The sequence below is a fragment of the Ostrea edulis genome, chromosome 4, assembly GCF_947568905.1.
Source record: "Ostrea edulis chromosome 4, xbOstEdul1.1, whole genome shotgun sequence".
Classification (NCBI taxonomy): Eukaryota; Metazoa; Mollusca; class Bivalvia; order Ostreida; family Ostreidae; genus Ostrea; species Ostrea edulis.
The window spans coordinates 48,780,307-48,806,384 of NC_079167.1; the positions used below are offsets into that span (position 1 = coordinate 48,780,307).

The window sequence follows — 26,078 nt, forward strand, 5'->3', positions numbered from 1 at the left end:
ATAAACAGTCCAACCATACATAAATTAATCATTTTTTAAATCATCATCTAATTCATCATGGAACTCTCTGTGCTATGTATGCCAATACACTTCAGTAGGAAAAGCACGGTCAGGCTTGGGAAATTATATTTTCATATCCACTGCAAAGCAGTTCACATTAACTTTCAGAAACACTTCTTAGTATGTTCCTATAGATACATGTAATCTAGCCTTGGTTAACATCCCTATGCTCCTTATATAAAGGCTACTTCAAACTCTGACTGAATTTTGATCAAAAGGATTTCTAAGTAAAATCTAAACTAATCCATCAATTGGTACTGAAATCTTTCAGTATTGTTTTACACATCAGCTATTTCCTTATACCCTTTGAAAATGTTGATTGGGCATTTAATCTCATTTGAATCAGTGCACAAAATTTAGAGCCATGATTTGACATAAAAGATTTTTCGGAACAATTTTCCAGAAAACAATATTACAGCTCATAGTACATGTACCATATTCAAAAACATATTTTATAAAATCAGAGATCAAATTTGTCATCCATATAAAAAATTCAATCATATCTTTCTCATCACTACATTCCTGAAAGTTTCCCTGCCTCAGCTCTGCTGGGCTCCATTTCTGTTTTGTAAGGCCAATTCAACTTAATTGATAAATTATCATCCCCGCCTGCCCCTCAAAAATTGGCCCACCCAGAATTTTTTTATTTTGTTGAACTTGCGATTTCCGGAAAATTTTCCATGTCCGACTCTGCTATTAACACGTCTTGTTTACATTTCCGGTATAGCAACGTGAAAAGCCACGTGTAGAAAATAGATCATATAGTTTACTTAATTTCTTACGGGCGTAAATTAAAGGAAAGGATTAATGTTCTTCATATCTTGAAGAAGTTTGGTATCTTTCCGTGTTTGAAATTAAAGCTTAACCTGGAATTCGTCTGTGAAATAAGCATAGATTGATATCCGTCTGGCATTAAATGATGCACTTCTGTTGACAAAAACCCTTTTGTCATTATTTTTCTCAGGAAATTAAAATTAAAAAAGAAAATCCTCCCACCCGCCCCATACTTTTTGGTGACCCTGGATGATAATCTACTAATTAAGTTGAATTGGCCTAACTTATATTTTTTACATCCTATTCTGTATTGTTAACTTGTTTACTGGCTTTTGTTTTGTTTTCAAATTATTAAATTCATGATCAAGTGCAAACAATTTATGTCACATAAACCTTTGTGATTTGGGTTAGGTTAAGTTAGAAAAGACAAAACATGAATTACCCAAAATGGAAGTGGAATATTTAGAAGTTTTACCGAGCAATCAATTCTCAGGAGAGTAGTTTCAGCAGCGAGAATATCAACAATTAATTTTTCAATAATCAACAACACCTTAAGTTTTCTTTTTAAACAAAAAGGTATACTAATTTGTAGGCAAATAAATTTTGATGTGGGCCCCTAGAATTGCAAAGTTCAGTAGGCCACATGACTACCGAAGGTTTCAAGTTAGTTTCAAATCAGTGATTCATGTGAAGATTTTTAAAATTAGCTCATCTTACTTTTGCATGTCTTTATCATCTCCCCTTTGAAAAGATTTGAACAAACTTGAATCCCATTTACCCATGGATGATTTGTGACATTTTGATTGAAATTTTCACAGTGGTTCTGGAGAAGAAGTCAGAAATGTTAAAAGTTTACAGACGGACAGATATCAATGTACCATAAAATGTCCTGTCTAAAAAAATCAATGATCATATATTTTCAAAATCTAAGGGCAATAAGTTTGGTCAATCAACATGAAACTAAAACTTGACATATAGGTCATCAATATCATAGGGTTACTGAACTTATATTGGTGAATATTGGCCAAAGAGTGCTAATATTCAATATTATAAGTTCAATAACTCCTATTATGATCATTATATTTCCATTGCTTATGTTGAAAATCAATAGTTAGAACTGAAGATACGAATGTGGGCAATATCACGGTTCTGCACATTTCAATGCTCACCCAACTGCATCGAACAGCTAGTGCTAGTGAAATGTTTCAATTTGTGAAAGATGATATTCGCTGGTCCTTAAATGTAAGTTGGGGTCAATTGCATATACAAGAATTACCTGATATTTGATAGAGAAAATATCAAAACTGGCTACTAGACCTTACCTAATGAAAGCTAGTCTGCGATTTTTGTTTACAACTTAGTTTACAATAACGTTAACTGGTACTTGGAACACTTTGGTAAGGATCCTATTATTTCTTGAAAAGTTAGCACATTCCATAATGGCCCAGGTATTGCACACTACTGTTCTCTAGAAGTTAGGAACATTTTATTTCTAAAAATATTAGCTACATGATGAAAAGAGACAGACCAAATATTAGTCTATTATCTACAAACACAGCAAAAAAAAAGAGGGTCTGGAAAACTAACTATGACGCAATGACAGAATGATGGGGGTAACACTATATGCCCAGATCATTTCATGAGGGGGGCACAAAAATCTTGGAAGTTACATTTCTCATACATGGTGAAATGTGTACAGTGAAAAGTTGATTGTGCAAAGTAATGTAATTCCTAGTGCTACCTTACAGTTATATGACCAATTGCTCAACTCATTCCCTGCAAAAACTGCATTCCTTTATATGCCATTATCCAACTTTAATCAAATAAACTTGTGTGCACAAAAGTAAGATTTCTTTCAGTAAAGGCATTGCTATTTTTAAGCAATAAAATAATTGGCAAAAAATAAATTTAATCAATAATGAAGCAAAAAATATAGTTATGCAATTAAAGTTTAGTACACACATGTAAAACAGCATCTTAATTTCAAATTTGAGTATAAATCTAAACTTGCAAAGCATGAAAAATTTATTAGTGGAGATAACAGTTAGTATAAAATACAGGGCAGATGTTTCTCTTTGATGATTGCCATGAACTTAGGATATAATTTTTCTTTGTAAAGCTCTTCTCCTCACTTACATTTTCTTGCTACATTTAGTATCATTAAAATTGAAATCTAATGATATATGGGTCATTTTCAATTGCATCTGAATTTCAGGGTGGCATTTATGAAGAAATATAGCATTTTAAAAACATTTTCATCAGCAGTGTCACCAATCGCATGGTCAAAAAAAAATGTGTTTACATATCAATCATAAATCTTCACCAAAAATATTCATACATGCACGTATTCACACAGCTTTTCTTAGGTCTCTTACTAAAAGCACCTGATACATATCTAATGATGAACAGACACATAGAAATTAGGTAAATTCTTAATAATGGGGCCTTACCATCATTAAACGAACATGACTTGAAACATCTATGAAATTAAATTGCCAAATTTCAAGCATTAGGGTTTCTCTTAGTTGTTATTATATATTATATGTTAGGCAACACAAAAAGTTATACAATTTCCAGAAATAACTTCACTGCCAAGCAAGTTGTGTGGCCGTGTAAATAAACAAATTTTCATTATGACTTTGTGATTCGTGACACTGAAAAAATCTGCCACACTCGATCAAACCCTCTGCCAACATAATCAATATTCAAACATGAAGAAAATCAATAATATATCTAAAAAAATTATTTGCACACCCAGTAGGTGTCCTTGGTGACTTTAAACATAAATATAAAAAAATATAATTAAACATTAGAAGTACCAAGGAAAAATAAATATAAATCATATAAATTGTGCAATCTGAGACAAATATGATGTTCTTATCAACAAGACAAGAGGCCATTAGGCCAATAACTATCACACACCATAGAACATAAATTAGAAGTTTTGTGTTGTTTGACTTGCACAAAGTGCACTTCTTTAAAACTCAGAGAAATGGATGTCCTTATGGTAGAAAAGGAGGCTAAATTCCTCCGAGTCTGCATGGGTATATGAATGAAACCTTTTTTCCAAGTATGAACAGTAATATCTCTAAAATGCAAAGCAGTGACCCAGAATTTTTTTTATTAGCTTTCAGTAAAAACCATATTTGCAAATATCAATACAAAGTTATCCTAGAATAGTATTTACAAAAGAATTTGTAAACATGTTAAAATAACTGCTTCTAAAATGACCTTGACCTTAGTAAAATGGCCTTGGTTCATGGTCATGATATTCTGGTAATAAGCAGAGTATGATCTAGGTGTTCAGCAATAAAGAGTACTTTTAAAGATGCATTGGATTTTATGAGCCACAGAGACTCTAAGAAAGGGGTTATGAACTACTGCTCATTATAAGTAAGCACCCAGTTAATGTGACAAACATTCAAAGTTAGAAAAGATACTTTAAAAGGATTTGATCTCCTTCCCTGGGAATTGAAGCCCTCGTTCAAGGACGATAAATTTTCAATTTTGGTAGAGGCCTCTATACTCAGTTATCACTACACAATACACATCTTGTTCTTGTACTTAAAGGTCATTTGAGGCAATATTTGAACTGCTAAGAAGTTCATTCTTAATTACAGAACATATATAGATAAATAATTCTGGAGAACAAGCTTTTTAAGAGATGAATTCTTAATTATCTCCACTTCAAAAAAAGGTGTGGCACTTCATTTGAACAAACTAGAATCCCCTTTACCCAAGCATGCTTTGTAGCAAGTTTGGCTGAAATTAGTTCTGTGGTTCTGGAGAAATAAAAAATGTTAAAAGTTTATGGACTGACGGCCAGACAAATGCTAGACAGTGATCAGAAAAGCTCGAATGAGTAAAAAAAAAACTTGCATAAAAGCTTCCTTGCATAATGAAGATTCAAATTTTAAAAAACAGCAAGGCAGGGCCACAATAGTGGTTAAAAGTTGTACAAAAGAAAATAAATTCTTTGATAAAGATAAAAGGGTTGACTCTTCATTTGAAAAACTTGAATTCCCTTTTATCTAAATTGGTTTGTAGCAAGTTTAATCAAAATTGACCCAGTGGTTGTTGAGAAGAAGTTGAAAATGTAAAAAGTCAATAAACAAACACAATAAAAATGTATTGATCAACATTATCTACGCCACTCTTTTGACATTTTTTTCAGAATATGGCCCTCAATTAAAATTTTGACATTTCTGAAATTGACCCACATATATGTGTGTGTGCGTGTACAAATGCAGTATATACAATATATACAGATGTCATATAAAACAATAAAATTTAGAAAACAGACTACCGGTAGTTTAGATAATAAAAATGAGCTTAAAAGTCAAAATTGAAAAAGAACTAAGACACAAAAAATAAAGTTTTTGAGAAGTCTACTTCACATTTTGCAAAAGTAATCCAGAATTTCATTCTGTCACAAGCTTAAGTGAGCCTGTGGGAGTATACTACTAATCAGTAAAACAATGATAAGCTTAAACAGCTTTATAGTGATTAATCTACATCTAAAGTGAGCTACAAACATCTGCCCTCTTCTTAATAGTAGTCAATATGCAAAAATAGAACAAACATTGGAAGCAACTCACCAAGATTTGCTTAAAATCTTCCGACTTAGCCAAGACAGACAGAATATATACTTAGTACATTCCTATAATGATTCTTTTTTCAATCATATGTTACAATACAAGTTTCAAGATGCATCCAATTTATTCCTTTTAGAGAACTCTTGTACATTGTAAAGTGTGAAACCATTTTCTTGCACTCAGAGTGTGGGAGAAATGCCCATCACTGCATAAGTGAATGTACAGCTGAGTTTCTCCGATGCGGTTTCATCATCCAAATGTGACTGATACACAAACCAAGAAAATATTTGAGTATTCAGAGTAAATAAATACATGAAATGCTTTTTATCATATCAGATTATTTATTTCATTGTCTTTACATACCATACTTGCAAATATGACTGTTATAATATTTTAATTGCAAAAAAAACCCCAATCCTTTTGATTGTATTTCATATTTCTTACATTTACATCTTTCAACAGAAGATGCTTTATATATATATATATTTTTTATCATTTTCCTCATTGACTGTAGGTGCACTCTGTACCACTAAGTATTCAGAATAGCACTAACTGGCCGGTCTATACAGATGAGTTCTTATCTGAAATTTGCATATCATAAATCCCCATGTACTAGTACAGAAAATACCCTGTACATACATGTAGTTTTCTGTGAAATCAGTATCCTATGTCTCAGTAATACTTAAATATCCTGTATATACATGTAGTTTTCTGTGAAATCAGTATCCTGTGTCTCAGTAATACTTAAATATCCTGTATATATATGTAGTTTTCTGTGAAATCAGTATCCTGTGTCTCAGTAATACTTAAATACCCTGTATATACATGTAGTTTTCTGTGAAATCAGTATCCTATGTCTCAGTAATACTTTGATATTACATTTGTCTATTTAAATACAAGTTTTAAAATGTATATTAGAAGCTACATAGCAAGGAGAGAATGCACATTCTACTAGAACATATATATTTTTATAGCTTTCAAAGCTTACACACAGTAGCATTTAAAATTGTGTAAACCATGTATTGTCAAGTGTGTTTAATTGTTATTATTCAGTGGCAGATCTAGACCTTACTGGGGGGGTTGGGGGGGGGGGGGGGGGGGGTTGAGGTCCAAAGGGCCAAAGGGGGAGGGCATGAAAGGGGGTTAACCCCCTCCCATTGTAGGGTTCTGGGGGGCCTCCCCTTGGGAAATTTTTAAAAAGATTGATTTAAAATGGTGCATTTTAATGCGTTTTCGACAGAAATTCTTGTTCCTCCCTGTGGAATTTTTAAAAAAAAGATTGATTTAAAATGGTGCATTTTAATGCATTTTCGACTGAAATTCTTGTTCCTCCCCTGGGAAATTTAAAAAAAAAATATTGATTTAAAATGGGGCATTTTAATGCATTTTTGACTGAAGTTCTTGTTCCTCCCCTGGGAAAATTTTAAAAAGTTAGATTTAAAATGGGGTATTTTAATGCATTTTTGACTGAAATTCTTGTTCCTTCTTCCTTTCATTTATAGTCAAAGGTTTGGGTGTGGTACAAAAAAAAAAAAAAAAGAGCCGGGGAGTGGGGTGGGGTGGTGGTCTGAACTCCCCTAAATCCGCCACTGTTATTTGAACTTTTATACAACAGAAACTACTATATGATTGAATAATTCTGAGCTTTTTGATTGGCTGAGTTCCAACAAACTAAAATAGAATGTTTTATTCACCTCCATGTGCTAAGTGATAATAATATTTGACTTTTGAAACATTGGAACAAAAATCAATAGAAAATTCCCGAATTGATACGATTGGTTATTTCTTGGTTTTACGATGAAAACTTGTGTCTCTCATCACTAAAGACTAGGTCTTGTATTCTAGCTGTAACTAGGTATTGTTTCGCAAGTTCTAGTGTTTTGAATTACTCATATAAAACAATTATTGAGAAATTGGCATAATAAATGAATAATTCAGGGACTTGAACTTACAAAATGATACTTGGTTGGCCATCTTTGTTTACAGCTAGAGATCAATTATTGACATATTCTCTACCAGTCGCAGTAGCCAAGTGGTTAGAGCGTTCACTTTGTGACCAGGAGGTTGTGTGTTCAAGCCCTGCTTATGTCATGGCTGTGTCAAACCAAAGACGTAAACATAGGTAGTAACAGCTCCTTCGCTAAACACTGGACACATCTAGAAGTGAGAGTTGCTGGTCTTTTAGATATGACCTAATATGGAGGTCCCCCGTTACAACCAGCATTGGTACCTTAAAGAACCCTCACTGCTACGCTCCTGAGCACTAACCATAGGTCTAAATTTGTGGTGCTTCAACTACAGCTGGTGACGTCTAAATATGAGTGAGAAATTTTCAAAGGGACGTAAAACAAACAAATTGACATTTTCCTGCTTTATCTAACATTTTCCTGCTTTATCTGACATTTTCCTGCTTTATCTACCCTTTATGTACAATTTTCACCTCCACCTCAGAGTTTGGTGAACATTGTACCTCTTCAGTAGCTAAGCTTCGTATTGATCTAAAAAATGTCAATAACTGTATGTAAAACTTTCCACATGTATCAATCTACAAACCAATGACTTCATCATGTTTTGGTAATAACAGTGAATTGTTGTTATGCACTGTTTTCATATCATTCTAGAGAAAGAGTGCACATCTAACACTGATGTTTTTACATCTGACTGTTCAACAAAATATGCATAGCTTCAATAAGGGGCCAAAAGGACTTATCGGTCACCTGAGTATTACTAAAAAGTATCACTAGCCCCAAGGGCAATGAAATCTAAAATAATTTTCCTGTTCTGCGTATCTAAACATCTAAGCTATATTCTAATATTCAGCAGTAGTATAAAACAAAATGTATTCTTAACTATACAATTATTTTGAACCACCCAAAAGTCAAAACCCCGAGGTTGTAAAATTCACTCTTTTGTACATCCCTTTCTGCTTTTCCTAAATTTGCATTTAGTTTCTACGTGTTGTGACTGTCAAAATCCCCGCATTTGACTTCCTTATCCCACGCTGAGACTGGAACGGATATGTTGGTAGTATTGGCACCGGATTCAGAGAAGTGCATGGCGGTCTAGGGTATGGCAGATCAGAGCCTGATACAGACGGTGAGAGGATCTTGGAGTATGCACTGGCTTTTGATCTTCTTGTCGGCAACATTTGCTTAAAGAAACATGACAGCCACCTAGCGACATACAAGTCTCGAGGTGCAGTTACACAGATTGACTTCATCCTGTTTCGTAAGAACATGCACAAACTTGTCACAGATGTAAAGGTGATCCCTGGTGAGAAAGTTCCTCTACAGCATCAGTTCCTAGTTTGTGACATGTTGATTGACATGCCATTCAAGGCCAAGCACAAGTTCACACCTCGCCTGAAAGTCTGGAAACTCAAGGATCAAGCAACTTGCAAATACTTCCAGGAAGGATTTGAATCGCATGTATCGGCCTCAGCAAGGGGAACTACTGAGGAAATCTGGGATAACCTCAAAACAGGTTTGCTGAAGACAACTGAGAAGGTGTGTGGCATAACACGGTCCCACCGATGGCGACGAGAAACTTGGTGGTGGACAAACCTTGTGTAACAGACCATCTAAGAGATTAGCTTATAAGGCCTGGAAGTCCAGAAATGGCAAGATCAGAGTATGACGCGGCCAAGCATACATCTAGACGAGCAGTTCATCATGCTTGCTACAAACCAGTAAAGAATGACACAGGTGAGATGTCATTGAACCAAGAAGCAAAGGAGAAAGCTTGCCTAGAGCATTATGAAAGGCTCCTTAATGTGGAATTTGACTGGGACCCTGAACACCTAACCGATGAACCACCATTGGAAGGGCCACCTGTCCCAATCACAATTGATATGGTGAAAAAGGCCATCTTCAAGATGAAGTCGAGTAAAGCGGCAGGACCATCGGGAATAGTAGTGGAGATGATCAGAGCCGCAGGTGACACAGGTGTATCCATGATCCGTGACCTCGCATCCTCAATCGTCCTTGATGGCAAGGTCCCCACTGACTGGGAGTAGAGCTTCATTGTCTGCCTCTACAAGGGCAAGGGTGATGCTCTGGACAGGGGCAACTACTGTGGACTCAAACTGACAGAACAAGTCATGAAAGTCCTGGAGAGGATTGTGGACAACCTCATTAGGCAGTTGGTGACCATCGATGACTCCCAGTTTGGCTTCGTCCCTGGCAGAGGTACAACTGATGTAATATTTGTTGTTCGGCAGCTGCAAGAAAAATATCTTACAGTAAACAAACGGCTCTAAATAGCGTTTGTGGACCTTGAAAAGGCATTTGACTGTGTTCCTCAGAAGGTGATCTGGTGGGCACTGCGAAAACTTGGTGTGGAATAGTGGATTGAACGTCTGGTGCAGGCAGTGATTTTTATTTTTTTTTTCAAACTACCACCCCTCCTTTTGAATTGGGAAAAATTAGCGACATTTTCCTCAAATTGGGAAAAATCATTCATAGTAAATTAAAATGGTAAAGATGCATTTTTGTTTGAGGTTTATTTCAGATCTGATTTAAAATCATAAAATAAATCATTATTTAACATTAAATATGTATTGGAAGTCACACCTTGTATATATATTATTTACTTTTTCTAAGAAATACTTATTGTCTAATAAGAAAATAATAAATTATTAATTCTCCAGCATTTGTACCCATAATCTTGTAAATACTAGTGTTATATTAATAATCAAGTTTCCAGAATGTCTCTCCTGTTTTGTATTTTTCGAATTTTAGTAAAACCCTATACTGTTGGCCACTTCCTGTTATTAGCCTGACCCTACAAAAAATGGCAGTCAAAATAAATTGCAAACAATATGGCTTAATGTGCATCTGGAAGCTATATACTTCGCTGCATATCTGCTTATATGGATGTCTCTATTGTTTTACATATTCTTTACAAAACCTTTTGCATGTGCAGTGGTTTGGAGAAGAAAAAAAAACGTATTTACTCTGTCAGAAATATACGGTAACCTTTTTTTTTAAATGGCCTAATTTCCCTAGATTTGAAATTGAGAAAAACATATACAATTATGTATATATAATTGGGAAAAAATAGCTAATTTTAGTGAGGGGAAACAGCCGAATATCGGTGGCATTTTAGCCCAAAAAAAATCACTGGGTGCAGGGGATGTATGCCAATGCTCGTAGCTGTGTTCACGTTGGTGATGGCTACAGTGAGGAGTTTGCTGTGAAGGTCGGAGTCCATTAGGGGTCATTACTCAGCCCTCTGCTTTTCATCATCATGCTCAAGGCTCTTTCACACGAATTTCACACCGATGTTCCCTGGAAGGATCTGTATGCAGATGACCTGGTTATCATTAGGGCTGTTCCAGAAATGATCAAATGGGGGGGTCAGGCGGCAAACGATATTTTTTTGTGTGGGTGGTCGTATTTTTTCATATTTTAATTGGTCCGTGGTTGGACTGTTAAAAAAATATTTATTATGGGTAGTGGGTAGTTTCTATTGTTTTATTTTGTGCCACATGGGTGTTGAGTTTTCAGAATATTTTTATTGTCGCTCTTGTTGTGTTGGTTACAAAACGTCGGAGGGAAAATTGAAAACGTGCTTTCGAAATGCTGCTTTCGAAATCGGAAGTAACATAGAACTATTCGAGTTGTCGCTCTTTGCAGCGCATAACTTCACTCTTCAAATTAGAGGCGCGTTTAGTAGGGTCCCTTTGGACGTGATGGCGGCGAACTCTGTTCTGTAGATTATTACAGTTTACAGTGCATCGATTTTGGGAATATTTTGAAACCAATAGGTATTCCGTTTTCTAATAAAAATAGGCAAACCTTAGTTGATTTATACGAGGGTACCGGTGCGTTATATTTATCAGTCGGTGTGATGGTGATAGAGGCCTCCGGGCGCGGGCTCCATTAGAAGACGAACGATTCGTGGAAAAACATATCCATACCCATTTCATGATAATAGCATCGTTTGGACTCCCAATCTTTCCAACATTCCCGCCATAGATGCCTTTGATTGTTGATGTGACATCGTTTCTTCAGAACTACTGTGATACAATGTCGCACAGGCATTACCGCGTCATTGACTAGAATGTTTGTCCCGAAAACATCGCGAGATTTGTACCGTTTTCATTTTTAAAAATATTTTTGTGGTGGGTCTGGTTAGTTTTTTTTTTTTATTAGAAATTGTAAAATGAGTTTATTAATTTGATGGGTCATGGGGTAATTTTTTTTTTTTTTTTTATGGGTGCTTGGTATATACAAAAGGTGCCTCCCGACCCCCCCATGTATTTATTTCTGGAATAGCCCTTACTGAATCATTGGATGAATGTGTCAAGAGGCTCCTGACTTGGAAAGAAGATATGGAAAGGAAAGGACTAAGAGTGAATGTGGGCAAAACCAAGATCATGATTTGCAGTACGGGTCTTGACCTACTTCAGGACTCTGGCAGCTTCCCATGTGCTGTCTGTCGTACAGGTGTAGGCAGCAATAGTATTTTCTGCACTGGCTGCAAGCACTGGGTGCACAAGAAATGCAGTGGGCTCATGCGCCTGTTTGTGGACCCTGACTTTAGATGCTCAAGATGCAGGGGAATGACTCGCCCTCTTGACAGCAGGCCGCAGAGTGATGTTCAAGTTGGTCTGGACAAGTTGGAGGTTGTAGGTTCCTTCTGCGACCTCGGAGACATGCTTTCTGCAGCTGGTGGCTGTGACCTTGCAACCACTATGCGTGTGAAGACAGCTTGGAAGAAGGAGCTGCTACCGGTCCTGACACCTGTCATACAAGACCCGTGGTCGAGTGTATAACACTTGTGTACGGAGCGCTATGCTCCATGCCAGTGAGACCTGGACACTGACCAAGCCAAATCTTCATCGCCTACAGCGCCATGATCAGACAGATCTGCAACATCAAGCCAGAAGATATGGCCACTGTAGGTTAAATTGAATTGCTGGGGCAGCTTGGTATTATCGATGACCTCGACCTCATCTTAAGGGAAAGGAGATTCCGCTGGTATGGCCACATTGTCAGATCCAGCAGTGCAGTCAAGTGTGCTCTCAATATACAAGTTCCTGGTAGGCGTAGAGTTGGTTGGCCAATGCTATCATGGAGAGAGCTGACGGAAAAAGATCGAAGAGAATGGAAGCTCTCTACTGCCGACACTCATGACCGCAAAAAATGGAGATCTGAGGAGAGATCTGCCATGCGTACAGCTAGCCAGATACCTGGAAGGGGGCCCACTAGTGTGGACAATACCCATACATCTGCACGTAAATAAAAAGGAACCAACAACAACAATTTCTATACAATATCAGAAAAATTAAAGAAGTTTTCAAATGCAAAGACGATAATCACATGATAATTTTGGCCCCATCCTGGAACCAAAACCCCTACCCCTGGAATCATCAAATTTATAATTTTGGTAAAGGGCTACCATCTTCGCAAGCCAAGTGTCCAATATGCTTACTTACATCTAGATGAGAGTAAGTGAATCGGACACTTGGCTTCTGAAGATGAAGGACTACCTGCTCCATCTAAATATCCATTTAGTATCAATAACATTAAAGATGTTATTTAAATGTTTTACACATAAACACTATATATCAAATTTGACCCTGCCCTGGAGTAAAAACCTTTACTCTGGGGATCATGAAATTTACAATTTTGGTAGAGGTCTTCCTGCACTACGGGACTATGCATTTAGTTTTTTCTTACAGATGTGCAGTTGTAGAGAAGAAGATTTTTTAATATTGATCAATTTTTGACACTTTTGCTCTGCCCCTATGGACCCCAGGGGTGCAGGAGTCCTGAAAATTACAATTTATGTCCCTCTTGTCCCCAAAGTGATTCATTCCAATATGATAAGAATTGGAATGGAAGTTAAAAGTTAAAATGTTCCATTGTTAACACACGACGATAGACACAGATCAATAGCAATAGGTCACCTGAGTCACTCAGGTGACCTAAAAATTAGCCTGATATTTGCATTTCATGATACTAGTACCCAAATGGAAAATAAGAATGAAATGCAATCATGCTAAAATTACATTTACTACATTTATGGAGACTTTCAGATACAATACATGTTTTGGATCATTAGATGTTAAAACAAAAATTTGATTTATTCTACATGTAGTTATTCAAAGTCAAACCTCCTGAGCTAGATACAAGAATAACTACACAATTTCAATGTTCATGTGAAATACTAAACTTCAAAGGTATCAATTGTAAATATATTTTTTTGTCAAATACGTCAAAATAAAAGCAGAAATAACAAGAAATGGGATATACATGTATATTCCTTATTACAATAAATTGAATATTTCTCTTTCATCGAAATAAAGAAATAAGTTGAAAATTGTTAAATTCCTTTGTGTTTGCAATTGTGATAAAATATTGTGACTAAAATCTTATCGATTTCAAAACAAATTAAAAAGTGAAAGTTAAAATGTAATACCATATTCCTTTGTTTGAAAATGTAATGAAACATTAAGGTATATATTACCTGTGGATCAAACTTGATAAACCTGTCCAGATCCAGCCCTACAAAGGTCAATTCATATATATAAGCACAATCGTAATCACATTAATATCTGTTCACATATATAAGCACAACTGTAATCACATTAATATCTGTTCACATGTATGGTAGTTTTCTTAAAAATCTCTGATGGAGAAAGAAAATATCTGATATTATGTTCAGGAGAGCAATAATCCTACAAGTTTACCCAAGTATCACGAAATACTGACAGAAGTGTGTGCAGATGGTGTCTGAGAACAGGATGTCCTTATGATCAATGACAGGTCCATGGGCCATATTGCTCATCTGAGTCAACATTGTTCAGCTGTTGTGATTTTCAAGATTTTTTCTTTAATCTTTATTCCCATGAAAATTTTTTGACCCCATATTGTGGCCCTAATCTAGCCCTACAGAAGGACCCAAAATAATTGATGGCCCAATGGTCTGGGGCCAGTGAATTATAGATTTGGGTTAGTATTTTGTAAAGAGCATGTACCTTTACAGCTTGTTATTAAAATTCTTCAACGATCAGACTTGTAAATGTTACAATAGATACTTGTGTGTCCAGGTTTTTAATGCATACAGAATAATTTTTTGATTTCATTTTTGTAAGTTGCACTATGAAATAACATAATGTAGACAGATTCACAAATGAATAAACATGTGAAATTTGAAAGTCCTATCTTATCCATTAAAAAATTCCAAGGTTAAAGTTTTTGTTGACAAATGGATAGACACAATAAGGGTATGTGCCCCTGAATCTCGAACTACGGGGCATATATAAATGCTACCTATCATAAGATATTACATGCTTTTGATAATTTTTTGAACTCACCCTCTGGTTGCTTCATTCCTGGCGTGATAGAACGGACAAAATCTTCTGGAGTCATATATATTTCCCAACCCTTGTCTTCACCATGGTGAACTTTCAGTGTAGCAAAATAGCGAAAAATCTTATCAGGAGTTGAATAGGCTCGGATTCTATTCTCATATTCTATAATCTGCAACCCAAAAGATGCTGGTCAGTATTAGTGTAATCATTGGTTAAAAGAAAGATACTATTGACATCCAATGGTAAATTCTAAATCTGACAACATTAAAATTTTGAAAGAAATAACATGACCATATATGAAAAATAGTTTTTGATCTGACAATTACAATCTCTCACAATTGTATGCATCCATCTTGTTCCCCTATCTTTCTAATAATCATTGTATAACATCCCATTATAATGTTTTATATTTATATTTATTGATGTTTGTCAGTACATGTACATATAAACCACAGGCAATTATATTGCTTGGGTTCGAATTTACTATTAAAAAGTAGTAAATTCGAGCCCAAGCGATATAATTGCCTTTGATATAAATCTAAATATATTTGTAAAAAGAAACATGTTGAATTACAGAATATAGATAAACCATGGATTTTTTTACACCTTTGATTTCAATGGCCAGGGCCATTAACATTAGGAAAAACAGTGATATAAGGTTGAAATTGGGAAAACATGTAAAATTACAAAGCCAGCTCACCCGAGTTACCTGTTGTCCAGCTATGGCAATTTTTGGCCTAAAGTATCATGACTTAACTGAATTTGAATTTACACCTTGATACCAATATGACTAACATGATCTTGCTGCTCTGGAGAAGGTTAAGGTCACAAGGTCAAAGATCATGGTATGAAATATCTTGCCATAAGAAAACTATATAAAACTTCTACCATAAATAGTTCAGGCAATATTGAATAGGTTAGGTTTTCTTAAAAGTAGGTCAAACTCCAAGGTCAAGGCCACAAGGTAATTTTGGTATCAAAACATAACATTTTGTCACAAAGAATATACATCACTTATCATTCAAAAGTTAAGAGCATGGTTAATGTTTTGAAATTTGGGTCAAACTCCAAGGTCAGTTCACAAGGTCAAGATCAAGTATGTAATGTAAGGCCTTACCATGAAATATATATGTGAATTATGAAACTCCTACCTTAAATAGTTTAGGAGATATTGAATAGGTTACGTTTTCTCAAAAGTTGATCAAAGGGTCAAGGTCACGGGGACAAACAAAATGGACTAAAAGAAAGATCTTGCCACAAGGAATGCACATATGAAATATGAGAGCCCTATCATTCACCATTCAAAAACAAGGTTCAATCAAAATTCAGACAAGACAATAACAATATGCCCCCCCCCCCCCCTCACCATTAGTAACGGGGGAATAAAACATTCTTGAATCCACACAACTTAGGAATGTTTGCATTTTGATATGATTTAGTGTGACCCTGCTAATCTTGTTAAGAATTTGTTTAATTATTTAATTTCCTGTATATTCCCATATAAAACTTTGATCTCCTACTGTGACCCCACCCTACTCCTGAATTGAACAAACTTGAATTTGCACTACCTGAAGATGCTTGCATATCAATATGACTAATCATGGCCATGCTCTTGTTGAGAAGATTTTTAAAGATGTTTCCCTATATAATCCCATATAAATCTTTCATCCCCTATTGTGCACCCCCATCCTTACTCCCCGGGAGGCATGATTTGAACGAACTTCAATCTATACTACAAGGGAATGCTTGCATATTAATGACTAATCATGGCCTTGATCATGTTTATAAGATTAAGATTTTTACAGATTTATATGCCTTGTTCACACGAAGAATTTAATTCGCATTAAACGTAGGTTAATGCGAATTAAATCTGAACCGCATTCACACGGAGATTTTAATGCGCATTAGTTTACTTCGAATTAAAATTGACGTCGCGATTTAATGCAAATTAAATTTACTTCGCATTAGCTCTGTGTGAATGCTTTAGCGAAGCTAATTCGCATTAAATGTACACGCATGCGTAATGGCAAATTTGGGTCACATGCATCATACCCATGATCAGCTATATATATTAAAGTCAGTTTTGTACGAAAAACTAAGCAAAATGATAATAATCACTAAAAACATGTACAAACAGCATGTCATTAGATAATGTCAGACGTAAATCTGTGCTCTGCATAGGCATACTGAGTAATGCATGTGGAAGGAATTGTTTTTAAATACGACAAAAATGTTTTAAAATAGTGATAATATGATTTTCTTTTTTACATTTTTTAAAACAAATATGCCGCTCATTGTTAATTTTTTATACCATATGACGTCATAGTAGACTTATAATACGTATTAGTAATTAAAAATTACGTCACAACAGTAGTCAGCGGAATGGTGAAAAAGACATTCCGAAGTTTTAAAATTGGGCCTATGAAGAAACAATATATTACAAGTAATTTCTTAGGAACATATAAATAAACACGATAAAACTCCTTATGTGTAGATCAGCATGTAAATTGTAAACATGTAATATACTACATGTATTTATTATACTTTCATGTAAAATACTCGAACCTGATTGGTCGAGAAGCATTTGAAAAAACATATTGTTACCCTCTGAGAACAGAAAACACGCGACCCAGGGTGATAGTATCTAGCAACGGGTAACAGTACTTAACGGGTGATATTATAAAAAATTATCACATGCGTCAAATTTATGCGCGTACGGTTCGCAGTAGATTGCTAGACGACGTCGTTTGAGCGTTTGTAATAAACGCGAGTACCCGCATCGAAAACGAAATATCGCACGACAGTGATTGATCAAATGTCAACAGATGTAAGTTTTTCTGCTTTCCAGTTTACATAACATTCAGTATAATAAAACAAATATTGCATGTATTTGAGGGTAACATTGAAATTTTCACCCCTCGAGAAACCATTGTCAACCTCGGCTACGCCTCGGTTGACAATGGTTTTCTTGGAGTGAAAATTTTCAATGTTACCCTCAAATACATGCAATATTTATATAATAGCGTTTTGAACACAGAATTCTGTATCTACACAATATTCATTAAAATATCTATAAAAATAATTTTCAATAACATAGTCTATTCTTTAATTTATTTCGCACACCCTTTAATAGATATGCATACGAATTTAATGCGCATTAGTTTACTTCGCATTAAATATTACCGCCGTGTGAACGCTATTTAATTCGAATTAATTTAATGCACATTATTTTACTTCGCATCAAATTTGATGCGAAGTAAAATTTAATGCGCATCCGTGTGAACGAGGCAATACTATACATGTATCTCCATGTAAAACTTTGATCCCATAGAATAACTTGAATCCATCCAATGTCAGGAGGGTTTTCATGTAACTTTCAACTTGCTAAGTACAGACCCTGAAGCGTACTGCTACACCACTTGCACAGAACGGTACAAAATGATTCTTGCATGGAATGGTGAACGGTTTGCATGAAACGCTGAACGGTCTGCACGGAACAGTGCATGGTTTGTACGAAATGCTGACCACTTTGTATGCGTGGCTTACATGCTTCGTGAATGGTCTGCACGAAATGGCACGCGTGGCCTGCATGCTTTGATTTTTTCGGTATTATTTGGTTCAAATAGTTTCAATATAATGACAGTATTCTAGATATTAATAAAGGTTGAGAAAGAAATGATAATGGTTCATTTTAAAATGATAGCTCATGTATGACGCGGTAAATTTCATTTTTACTTATTAGATCAATGACTTATGAACATGTTGGAATGAAAAGAAATGAATATCTTTTTTTTATTTCGGTTCTGGGGGCATAATAATTCCTTCTTACTCTTTTGTCTCTAAAGCCAATTTTCTTTTTCTTGCTCCCCTCTTCCTCCTCTTCTTCCTTTGAGTCCCCCACTGCTTCTGGTTCTGCTGCGTTCACACTACAACATAATAATCCTCATTTTCTACGCACTTTTCAACTTAAAATTACTTGTCTTAGAGACATGCTACCAAATGTCTACATCTAAAATTCATTTTAAAAAATGTTTTATTTCCACTACCTTTTGTCTTTCGATTTAGTGAACCCAAATTCACCTTGGAAACTGCAAAAGAACATTTATTTGATACCAAAAATGAAAAAAGAACAATAAACAAAATATTCATTAACTAAATATGTAAATTCTGTACTTGCATACAGGGCCCTGGTACATGTATGCAACTAAAATCTTCTTTTAAAATTAACAGTGCAGTAACAGTGAAATTTGTAGGTGCACATAAGTTTATCAGAAAATTTATTCCTTCCAGCAAACATTTTTTTGTTGTTACCAAGAATATCTGATTTAAATAATCATTTCATGGTGCCATATCATGAAATACCAAGGCAGGTCTTTGAAAATGCCAGGGCAGGTTTTCATCATTAAAATACGAGTACAATAATTGGCATGCCTGCTAAGCATATATATATCAGTAGCTGATAATTCATGCGATATATAAGTTCTGTGTTATTTGCTTATGGAATTTATTCTCCTAGATGATTTTCTCTCTCAAATTTATGGGTAACATACCTCAAAAAGGAACCAATCGTGATTAAAGCCATAGAGGCTAGATATAATGAAGTCTTTTTGGAGAAGCGAGGCCCTGCTGTAAACCCAGTGTAACCTACTCCCTTCCTGACCAGCTGCAGAGAACTGGTTCCAAAACATCTGCCACATTGTAGAGATGCAGTGGGAAGTAGTGGAAGGCCAAACAAACATGATAGATTTTTTCTGAACTGCCTCGGTTTTATGTCTTTGGAAGGCAGTCCAACAATCTGTCTGCCTTGTCCAACAAAACTTGAGAGCTTTGATGCTCTCCACATCCTAACGTGTTGTTACTGCTCTAAACATAAAAATTAAAAGGAACTAAGTTCACTAAAAGTCAAATTTGGTCTGAATTTATCTAAACATCATAATAACAGCAATTATAACTAACTACATGTAGTTTCCAACATCTGTAACATGTTATTATGTTATATGTATGTACACGAACATTTGTCTTCATTTAGTGATCAAAAAAACATCTGTTCATTAGCTCAGCAATGAAAATCAAATAGAAACATGATTCAAATTTCCAAGAATAGAGAGTAATTTAAAAAAAAAATGTTTCTAGATAAAGTAATGCTTAAAATCTTTTCTTAAAAATATCAATGGAGGACAAACCAGAGTTGCACTTTTTCTACATGAAGGGACATAAATGCTTACTGAAAACAAGAGGCCCATGGGCCACATCGCTCACCTGAGTCACCTTGGCCCATATCTGAAGACTTTCCATATATATTTGCATGTAAAACCTTAGTCCCTATTATGGCCCAAACTACCCTTTGCAAACTTGAATCTACACTATGTCAGAAAGCTTTCATGAAAATGTCAACTTCTTTGGCCCAATGGTTCTTGAGAAGAAGATTTTTAAAGCTTTTCCCTATATTTGTATGTAAAACTTTGACCCCCCCCCCCCCCCCCCCCCCACTTGTGGCCCCATCCTACCCCCCGGGGGCCATGATTTGAACAAACTTGAATCTGCACCATGTCAGAAAGTTTTCTTGTAAATATCAGCTTTTCTGACTCAGTGGTTATTGAGAAAAACATTTTAACTATATATTTGTATGTAAAACTTTGATCCCCCTTGTGGCCCCATCCTACCCCCGGGGGCCATGATTTGAACAAACTTGAATCTGCACTATGTCAGAAAGTTTTCATGTAAAAATCAGCTTTTCTGGCTCAGTGGTTCTTGAGAAGAAGATTTTTCCTATATATTTGTATGTAAAACTTTGATCCCCTATTGTGGCCCCATCCAACCCCCGGAGCCCATGATTTGAACAAACTTGAATCTGCATTATGTCAGGAAGCTTTCAAGTAAATCTCAGCTTTTCTGGCTTAGTGGTTCTTGAGAAGAAGATTTTTAAAGTTTTTCCCTATATATTTGTGTGTAAAACTTTGATCCCCCCTTGGGGCCCCATCTTATCCCCGGGGGCCATGATTTGAACAAACTTGAATCTGCACTATGTCAGAAAGTTTTCATGTAAAAATCAGCTTTTCTGGCTCAGTGGTTCTTGAGAAGAAGATTTTTAAAGATTTTTCCTATATATTTGTATGTAAAACTTTGATCCCCTATTGTGGCCCCATCCAACCCCAGGGGCCCATGATTTGAACAAACTTGAATCTGCATTATGTTAGGAAGCTTTCATGTAAATCTCAGCTTTTCTGGCTTAGTGGTTCTTGAGAAGAAGATTTTTAAAGTTTTTCCCTATATATTTGTATGTAAAACTTTGATCCCCCCTTGTGGCCCCATCCTACCACCAGGGGCCATGATTTGAACAAATTTAAATCTGCAATATGTCAGGAAGCTTTCAGGTAAATTTCAGCTCTTCTGGCCCAGTGGTTCTTGAGAAGAAGATTTTTAAATGACCCCACCCTATTTTTGCATTTTTGTGATTATCTCCCCTTTGAAAGGGACATGGCCCTTCATTTGAACAAACTTGAAAGCCTTTACCCAAGGATACTTTTGGCCATGTTTGGTTGAAATTGGCCCAGTGGTTCATGAGAAGAAGATGAAAATGTGAAAAGTTTACAGACAGACAGACGGACAGACGGATGCCGGACAAAATGTGATCAGAAAAGCTCACTTGAACCTTCGGTTCAGGTGAGCTAAAAAGGGATAATAACTGACACGAGGCCTTCACAGTCCCCTGAGAATTAACCAACACAGAACTATAAATCAGAAGTGTTGTTTGCAGATAGTATAAGTGTACATCTGAAATGGATATCCTTATGGCAAACAAGAGGCCCATGGGCCACATCGCTAACCTGAGTCACCTTGATTTTCCCTATATATTTGCAAGTAAAACTTTGATCCCCTATTTTGGCCCTGACCTACCACCAGGGGCCATGATTTTTACAAACTTGAATCTGCACTATGTCAGGAAGCTTTGAAGTAAATATAAACTTATCTGGCCCAGTGGTTCTTGAGAAGAAGATTTTTAAAGATTTCCCCTAAATATTTCTATATAAAACTTTTATTCCCTATTGAGAACCCAACCTACCCATGAGGGCTATGATTTGAACAACCTTGAATCTGAACTATGTCAGGAAACTTTTATGTAAATTTGTACTTTCCTGGCCCAGTGGTTCTTGAGATTTTTATAGATTTTTCCCTAAAAAACTTTGATTCCCTATTGTGTCCCAAACCTACCCCCGGGGATAATGGTTTTAACAAACTTGAATCTGCACTATGCCAGGAGCTTTCAAGTAAAGAAGTATAGCGCACTTGGTATGCAATTTTGCCTAAATAAATACTTTTTTCTTGAATATAATTTTTTTTACAAATATTCTGCTATACAATGTCAGTTTATACTTGTGTTTACCCAAATTACTCAATAAAGATATCTATATGTTGATAGTATCTTTATTTGATAAGCATAAACATCACCGTGATTATATAGAGTATATACTAAATGTAAAGTAATGGGACTAAAAAATTGCAAACTGTTGCAAAAGGCCACCCTAAACCAGAAATAAAACACTGAAATTGTTTTACTTGCGTATGACTGTACATAAGTCCATTTGAGGAAATTTGGTTTAAGGTGGCCCTCTTGTTGAAAATGGATAAATATGAAAACAAGAGGCCCATGGGCCACATCGCTAGCCTGAATCACCTTGGCCCATATCTGAAGACTTCCCATATATATATATGCATGTAAAACCTTAGTCCCTATTGTGGCCCCAACCTACCCCTGGAGGCCATGATTTTTACAAACTTGAATCTGCACCATGTCAGGAGGCATTCATGTAAATGTCAACTTCTTTGGCCCAATGGTTTTTGAAAAGAAGATTTTTAAAAAATTTCTCTATATATTTCTATTTAAAACTTTGATCCCCTATTGTGGCCCCCACCTACCCCTGGGGTCATGATTTGAACAAACTTGAATCTGCCCTATGTCAGGAAGCTTTCATGTAAATGTCAGCTCTTCTGACCCATTGGTTCTTGAGAAGAAGATTTTAAAAGATTTTCCCTATATATTTCTATTTAAAACTTTGATCCCCTATTGTGACCCCAACCTACTCCCGGGGGCCATGCATGTTCCTTTTTGTTTGAAAATCATGGGATAATAAAAATAAAAATAGTTTATATGTACAAAAAATACCATTTCACTGAATGATACCAAGTCTGGTTATCTTTGAGTCCAGAAAAAAAATTAAAGGTACAGGTACCAACCATGGTGGTTCATTACTACCCTACCAGATACTACCAGATACTCATAGTTCAGTGGTAGAGCACTTGATGGAGGCCAGAATTGAATTCATCATGCATGTTTGAATCTCAGTCTGGTTGGTTGGATTTCTTTCAAATTACACAAAATATATACAGACAGAAATACATGTACAACATGTGCTAATGATTTTATTTACTATTTGAAATTTTAGACCAAAATTGTTTTGTAAAACCCTATTATATGATTATGTGAATAATAATAGAATTTATCTAGCGCCGTATATAAAATAAATTACTTTAAGGGAGTACAAGGGTAAGAAGAGGAATGCAACAATGCGACATAATTAAATGACAGTATGACATAAGATCTTATATCTGTAAAATTATCAAAATAAAACACTGTATTAAGATTGATAGGTTAAGTTTTTTTTAAAAACGGTTTCTTGGAAATCATTACACTTGTGTACAATCTAAAGAATATTGATACCAATACTGAAAATTAAAATGTCAAAACAAGGACAATTCCATCGATAAGATTTGTGTATGTGCGCATTACAAAATTCTATCGATAAGATTTGTGTATGTGCGCATTACAAAATTCTATCGATAAGATTTGTGTATGTGCGCATTACAAAATTCTATCGATAAGATTTGTGTATGTGCACATTACAAAATTCCATCGATAAGATTTGTGCATGTGTGCATTACAAAATTCCATCGATAAGATTTGTGTATGTGCGCATTACAAAATTCTTCCTACTCATCAGATACACAACAGAAGTCCCTCATCAAATGAGATCTCACAAATCTACAATTGTAAACTTATGTGGATTATCATCATAGCCTTGTGGTCCCCTAGCTTTAAAATTCAGTGCACCACTAGGCCTAATGTTAAATGAAAAGCAATGTTGATGAAAGGCAGGGTAAGATGACGTCATATCTATGTTTGATGTCATAATACAACTGTGGCAGTGGCAGATCTAAATTAGGAGTTTATTTTATTGAACAGAAAATACAAGCCTGTTTTTTCCGTGTCTAAAAATAACAACCCCTCAAATCTATTTACCAGTTTCAATTCCCAGGCACGTGCAGAACGAACTTGACAAAATTGAGTACAATATCCATACTCTAGATAAAATTGTTGAAATCTGAAAGGCATGCTTTGATACATATATTACGCCTTAAACACAAAGGTGACATAGGCGCACAGTAAGTATGCACCCATAAATAAAAAAAACCCAACATTTTATTGTTTTCATCTGTCAACTCCATTTTGTAAATATACACATGTAACAGAAATTATATAAATGTGTTATCTGATTGGTTAGATTTTGTTTTCATCAAGAACGATAACTCGCTCGATCCGTTAGATGGCATTTCAGTTGCAGCTAAATTTGTAAAGGGGATGAGAGTGAGCGAATCGGACACTTGGCTTACGAAGATGCATTGGTATTAAAATAAATTTTGTTTGAATTGAACCTATAGTCTCAAAAGGAATTGATTATTCTTACAAGAAAACAAGGAGACTAACTTATTAAACTGTGTGAGGGAGCACAGCACTGAATTTGCAAGTAAAACTTTGATCTCTATTGTGACCCCAACCTACTCCTGGGGGTCATGATTTTTTCAAAATTGAATCCGGACTATGTCAGGAAGCTTACATGTGAATGTAAACTTTTCTGGCCCAATGATTTTTCAGAAGATTTTTAATGATTTTCCCGATATATTTGTATGTAAAAATTAATCCCCCATTGTCGCCTCATCTTACCCCTGGGGGTCATGATTTTAACAAACTTGAATCTGCACTATGTCAAGAAGCATTCAATGTAAATTTCAACTTTGCTGGCCCAGTAGTTTTTCAGAAGAAGATTTTTAAAGATTTTCCCTATATATTTGTATGTAAACTTTGATCCCCTATAGTGGCCCCATCCTATCCTCGGGGGCCATGATTTTAACAAACTTCAATTTGCACTATGTTAGGAAGCTTTCATGTAAATTTCCACTTTTTTGGTCCAGTAGTTTTTGAGAAGAAGATTTTTAAAGATTTTCCCTATATATTTGTATGCAAAACCTTGATCCCCCCCTTATGGCCCCATCCTACCCCCAGGGGCCATGATTTAAAAAAAACTTAAATCTGCACTATGTCAGAAAGCTTTCATGTAAATATCAGCTTTTCTGGCTCAGTGGTTCTTGAGAAGATTTAAAACTTTGATCCCCTATTGTGGGCCCAATTTCATCTTTTCTATCCCAGTGGTTCTTGAGAAGAAGATTTTTAAATGACCCCACACCATTTTTGCAATTATCTCTCTTTTGAAAGGGACATGGCCCTTCATTTGAACAAACTTGAAAGCCCTTCACCCAAGGATGCTTATGACCAAGTTTGGTTGAAATTGGCAAGTGGTTCTAGGGAAGAAGTCGAAAATGTAAAAAGTTTACAGACAGACGGACAACAGGTGATCAGAAAAGCTCACTTGAGCTTTCAGCTCAGGTGAGCTGAAAAAAAAAAACAAAAAAACAAACAATCGATGAAATTCGGCGGGATTGAAAACATTTTTTTTTTTAAATCTTTGGTTTTTCCGTGTCTAAAAATAATAACTGCTTTAATATATTTCCTTGGCATGTCCGGTAATGCAACTGAACCACGATGACGACACACACACATCCCCCCTCCATGGTAACCATTCATGCCATTGCTATCAACAACTGACTGAAAAAATCATTAATTAATTCTTGTTTTGTGAATAAATCTTGTACCCTTACAAATACAGTGAAGAGGGACTCAAATACATGTGTATGTTGCAATTTATTTAATAAACTTTATATGCGAATGCTGAAATATTTCCTGATTGTGTTATGTACAACTAGGATTATGTACAATATTAAAAATATTGCTCTAATTTGCTCTTCTGAAACATATCATTGCTACAAGGGGGTTGTTATATGATTTTAATTTTTAAAAAATCAATATATGCACCCAGGGGTGCATAAGCCGAGTTGCATGGGATACATTGTAAAGTCATGCAGGAATGATGTGGCATATTTATAATTGTGAAGAACTAATTTCTGTTTTAAACTTTTCAAGTTACTGTCCAGAA

The 26,078-nt window shown here is 35.5% G+C and overlaps 1 protein-coding gene across 9 annotated transcripts in view; it reads right to left on the reverse strand.

Annotated features, from left to right (window-relative positions):
* Positions 1-26,078, reverse strand: part of LOC125670617 (calcium uptake protein 1, mitochondrial-like) — a 55,458-nt gene that overhangs the window by 25,575 nt on the left and 3,805 nt on the right. For 7 of the 9 annotated variants that reach the window (XM_056162800.1, XM_048905870.2, XM_048905873.2 and 4 more), the window contains 5 exons: positions 19,302-19,614; positions 18,798-18,839; positions 18,581-18,677; positions 14,755-14,920; positions 13,905-13,942 (listed from right to left, as the gene is read on the reverse strand). In XM_056162800.1, coding sequence (XP_056018775.1) covers positions 13,905-13,942; positions 14,755-14,920; positions 18,581-18,677; positions 18,798-18,839; positions 19,302-19,594 — 636 coding nt within the window. In that variant the 5' untranslated portion in view covers positions 19,595-19,614. Of the gene's footprint in view, positions 1-5,432; positions 5,457-13,904; positions 13,943-14,754; positions 14,921-18,580; positions 18,678-18,797; positions 18,840-19,301; positions 19,615-26,078 lie in introns of all 9 variants that reach the window. The other 2 variants (XM_048905871.2, XM_056162799.1) reach the window with 1 other exon arrangement.